Source organism: Lucilia sericata, unplaced genomic scaffold (assembly GCF_015586225.1).
Source record: "Lucilia sericata isolate MDLA Ls3-8-SP2 unplaced genomic scaffold, ASM1558622v1 Contig000515F_arrow, whole genome shotgun sequence".
NCBI classification, from domain to species: domain Eukaryota; kingdom Metazoa; phylum Arthropoda; class Insecta; order Diptera; family Calliphoridae; genus Lucilia; species Lucilia sericata.
In genome coordinates this window covers 20,872-25,799 of record NW_023994528.1, presented here as the reverse complement: position 1 = coordinate 25,799, position 4,928 = coordinate 20,872, and the positions used below count along the sequence as shown (strand labels likewise).

At 28.8% G+C, this 4,928-nt stretch overlaps 1 protein-coding gene across 2 annotated transcripts; it reads right to left on the bottom strand.

Annotated features, from left to right (window-relative positions):
- Positions 1-2,416: 2,416 nt before the first annotated feature.
- LOC119605752 (glycine N-methyltransferase) lies at positions 2,417-4,928 on the bottom strand. 2 transcript variants are annotated; one of them, XM_037959033.1, is made up of 5 exons: positions 4,909-4,928; positions 4,476-4,798; positions 3,867-3,994; positions 3,538-3,794; positions 2,417-2,778 (listed from the first exon to the last, which is right to left on the bottom strand). In XM_037959033.1, the coding sequence occupies exons 2-5, from the start codon at positions 4,691-4,693 to the stop codon at positions 2,509-2,511; spliced, it is 873 nt and encodes a 290-aa protein (XP_037814961.1). In that variant the 5' UTR covers positions 4,694-4,798; positions 4,909-4,928; the 3' UTR covers positions 2,417-2,508. The 2 variants fall into 2 exon arrangements, with proteins under 2 accessions (XP_037814961.1, XP_037814962.1); XM_037959034.1 differs by lacking the exon at positions 4,909-4,928 and having other exon boundaries at positions 4,476-4,801.

The following is a 4,928-nucleotide window of genomic DNA, read 5'->3' as shown; positions in this document are numbered from 1 at the left end:
ATTTTTGACTCCTCATAACCTAACGAAAAAATAAAAATACGAATTTAGTACTTTTTGGATACTCGGACGTTTAAGGGGTGAAAATTGTACCTATTTTTGGTACTTGGTACGGGCTCCCAATACGGTGTTGCAACTTTTTGGAACAGAATTTTTATTTCGTTAATGGTGAGGAAAATAGTACCAAAAGGGGTAAAAACGGGAAATTTGATTTTATTCAAACACAATGATGACACAATGAATTTATTAGATCTAGAAAGACTAAAATATTCTAATGGGGTGTTATTTGGAAAACCGGTACCAAATGATATTTTTTGGTACTTTTTCATTCTCCAACTGGTACTTTTTGAGGTTTCTATGATATTGAAATCGAAACAAGAAATTAATAATAAAGGGACTTTTTTTTACTTTTTCGTTCTACAAAGGTACTTTTTGAGTTTTCTTTAAAATAAACCTAGAAACATGATTAAATGAGAATCTATAAAAGTGCACTTTTTAGTACTTTTTCGTCCTTCGATTGGTACTTTTTGAGTTTTCTATAAAATTTAACCTAAAAACATGAAATTAAGTATTTAGAACCGTAGTAAATGAGAATCTATAAAAAAGGACTTTTTGGTACTTTTTCGTTCTTCTAAAGGTACTTTTTGAATTTTTGTATAATATTGAACCTAGAAACGTGAAATGTAGAGCCAGGACTAAGTGAGAACCTAAAAAAGGGGACTTTTTGGCACTTTTTCGTTCTACAAAAGGTACTTTCTAAATTTTCTATAATATTGAACCTAGAAACATGAAATTAAACATGTAGAGCCCGGATTAAGTGAGGACTTTTCGGTAATTTTTCGTTCTTCAAAATGTACTTTTTGAATTTTCTATAATATTGAACCTAGAAACATGAAATTAAGCATGTAGAACACGGAGTAAATGAGAATCTATAAAAGAGGACTTTTTGGTACTTTTTCTTTCTTCGACTGGTACTTTTTGAGTTTTCTACAAAAATTGAACCTAGAAACATCAAATTAAGCATTTAGAGCCTGGAATAAATAAGAATCTATAAGAAATTTGGTACTTTATCGTACTTCGACTGGTACTTTTTGAGTTTTCTATAAAATTAAATACAGAATCATAAAAATAAACATGTAGAGCCCGGAGTAAATTATAATCTATAAAAGGGGACTTTTTGGTACTTTTTCGTTTTTCAAAAGGTTCTTTTTGTGTTTTTTATAATATTGATCCTAGAAACATGAAATTAAGCATGTGGATCCCGGAGTTAATGAGAATTCATAAAAGCGGGCCCTTTGGTAATTTTTCGTTCTTCAACTGGTACTTTTTGAGTTTTCTATTATAATGAACTTAGGAACATGAAATTAAATAAAATAGGTCTTTTGGTACTTTGAAACATAAAACTAAGCAATCAGAGACTTGAGTGATTGAAAATTTAAACTGGAATATTTTCTGGTACTTTTTCGTTCTTTAACTGGTACTTTTTGAATTTTCTATAATATTGAACTTAGGAACATGAAATTAAATAAAATAGGTCTATTGGTACTTTTTCGTACTTCAACTTTTGAGGTTTCTAAAATATTTAATATATAAACATATGTAAACATAATTGAATAAACATTTAAAAAGGTACCAGTATCTTTTTTGTTCCTTTTCTAATTCTTTTCGAATTTTCTATAATATTGAACGTAAAAACATAAAATCGGACACGCAGCTTCCTGATTGTATAAAAATCTGTATGTGATTTGTTTGGTTTCTGGTTGAAAATTAAACATGCGTCATTCTGATTTAATAAAAATCTATAAAAAGGCACTGTCTGGTACTTTTTCGTTCTTTAACTGTTTTTTTTTTTTTAATTTCTGTAATATTGAGACTAGAATCATAAAATTAAACTTAAAGAGTTCTCTAAAAGGGGACTTTTTGATAGTGCAGATATACTTGTATATATTTACAATAATTATATTTATTTTATTCCATTACGATGAGTGTAGCGAAGCACACTGGGTATAGCTAGTAACTATGTATATAAAATGTCCGTAATATATCAACTAAATATTTAATACCATTTTGCGAGAAAATTGTTTCAGTAGCTAAAAATACGTGGTATCGAGTCAGATTGATTTAAAAAGTTTTTCCAAAGCTTTTGGCCTGTGTTATTAGTATAAAAATTATTAGAATATTAGCATAAACTTTAAAATAACGAATAAACCTCGAATGGGCCCACTGATATCAAATATACATACTGCAGATTTCAATCAAGTGAAATTTTAGACACATTTGTTAGCCCGATGATACATTATAAACCTGGTCCGTGATATGAATTTTCATTTTCATATAAATATTTTCACATTCTTTTTTACAAAATTATTTAAATCCTCCCCGTTTTTTACGATTACTACATAAAAAGTACACATTTACATACATATTTAAAATAACAACAATTTATTTAATTTAACATATTTATCTACTTATTTTGACTTTGAGATTACTTAAATAAACTATAAACTAAATCTAATTTAAATTCTTTTCAATTAAATGAATATAAAAGGCGGGATTTTTAACAACACTAAGATCTTTGAAATCCCCAAACAATTGATGTTCCGCATGGGCACCAAAAATTTCCTTAAGGATTTCAGTGAATTTTTTCAATTCATGAGGATAGTAGGACAAACGGAATTCACTGCTCAAATTGTTGGCAGCAATCAAATAGTCCATGGTAACCATAGCTGGTTTGCCGCAATAGAATAATACGGAAGTCTTAATATCAGCGGTATGGCTTGTCTGAAATTATAATATTGACAATAATAAGATTAATATAACATAATAAAAAAAATCTATAAAAACGAGATTATAAAGAAAACGTGAGTCTTTATCATATGTTATTATAAGAAAAATAAACTTAATTTTATAGCATGTTCCAATAATTGCATGATTCTTCCTATGAGTTTTCTACTAAAGGTCAATGTCACTGATTGATAAGAAGGGATTTCGAAAAAATCGCACATATGATGAATGTACATTCAAAATATTTATGAATTTACTTTGTGGCTTTATCAAATTTATATTAATTATTTACCAGTTTGTGCCAGTTTTTGAAATATATTTTGAAGCATATGGGTATTATTTGGTTTAAAAAACAAAATAATTAAGGAAAAGGTTAGTATAGAGGTCACTCACACTATCTTTATTGTTTAGAAGGTAATTTATTTTTGCAAAAAAAATTCTTCTTCTATATAGAGTATTGACGTCAAGATATATTGAAAGTGATAGTAAATCTGGGTTAATCGGTTGACAATTTGTAAAGGTTAAAGAGACATTTGAAAGTACTTTTTATAGATAGATAATAGTGGTATCCAAACCAAATAGTTAGGCTTTCAGATTGTACTTTCGACTAAGAATTTGATTAGATTATGATATTAGCACTTTCAACATAATAGCGCAACATAATTCTTATCAAATCGTAGTAAGTTAGAGAAGGATGAATGACTTGTTTACTAACAAAATAAAAATCATAAATATTTTTACTTTTTATCAACTTACATTATAATAAATACTCTTAGCGGGGGTTGAACCGGTTTCCAAAATGTTATCATAATTACGGTGATCAATCAAAAGCATACCACCGGGTTTCAAGCACTTTTCAAAGTTTTTAATGGCTTGTTTATGCAACACTTGCTGGGGAGATGAGTCCATTAAATGGGCGAATGAGTTGCCCAAGCAAACGACAGCATCGAAGCCAGTCTGAACAATATCCTTGATTTCGTCATAGAGAGTCAACCAATTGGCTTCTTCAATAACTATAAAATAATATGTAAAATATAAAGTTAATTAAAATTTATTAAAATAAAATATCTACAAATTATACTTACTCCACTTATCGAAGGCGGCTTCCTTACGACGGTTCCAGCGTTCCTTCAAAGCATATTTCAACATTTTGTCAGAGGCATCTACCGAAACAACTTCAAAGCCTTCCTCCAATAGCATAATGGAGTCAACACTGTAAAAAGTTCAAAATTTTAAGTTATTACAAAAACAAATAAATAAATGAATAAATTCGTTATTTAATCTAAAGTTTAAAATTAATGAAAATCCTTTAAATGATTAAACTTAGCAGAACTAAAAGTTCAGTTAGTGTCTACGTTCCGTTCCGAGGTAAATCAGTTAGGAAACTGGTCATGAGGTTGCCGGATCTTTGGATTACGCTGGATTGCTGTCTAGGATAATAATACTGGCAAAATGTATTTCTGTTTAGCAAACTAAGTGAGAATTTCATAAATCCTTCAAATGATATATTAATTAAATCAATTAAATTAATTAAAAATATTGAAATCGTTAAACAATTCTAAAAGGGCAAATAATATGTTTATACAAATTTGTTTAAATTTCAATACAAAACTCTAGTAAATTATTTTTCCAATATTTAGAAAGAATTTTTTAAATACAATTTTTTCCTTATTGTTATTTTAATAGTTACTTACCCAGTACCACAGGCTACATCCAAAATACGTTTACAATTCTTAGACTTCAATAAATTGATCAAAAACTGTTTGTAATTATCGGTACGGGAATTTTTGTCACCAATGAAAATTTCCCAAACTTTGGCGGCTTTACCATCAGCATACTGATCACGGACACCTTCGGCAGAAATACCCTCTGAACGGGCAACGAAAACACTATCGGCTGAATTGGCAGTCATGGCGGGCTCTTCTATAGATTGTGTACTTGATCAAACGAAGTGAATGTTTAAACTGAATTTGCACTCTAATGTTACTTTTAACAAAAACTTTTTCCTCCAACAAAACTTGACAAAAAACAAAAATATTTATTAAAAATCAAAAATATATAAATAAAAACAACAAACACTTGTGAAGTGAAATAAAAGAAATGACAACAAACGATGAATAAACCTACTGAAGCAACCGCAGAAAGCG

What these genes read in the sequence shown, in the direction of transcription:
- LOC119605752 (XM_037959033.1), bottom strand. Translation starts at nt 4,693, where the DNA reads ATGACTGCCAATTCAGCCGATAGTGTTTTCGTTGCCCGTTCAGAGGGT. An exon ending in GATGTAGCCTGTGGTACTGG is followed by an intron (nt 3,995 to 4,475) that starts GTAAGTAACTAT and finishes AACTTTTTACAG; the next exon opens with TGTTGACTCCATTATGCTAT. An exon ending in AGCCGCCTTCGATAAGTGGA is followed by an intron (nt 3,795 to 3,866) that starts GTAAGTATAATT and finishes ATTATTTTATAG; the next exon opens with TTATTGAAGAAGCCAATTGG.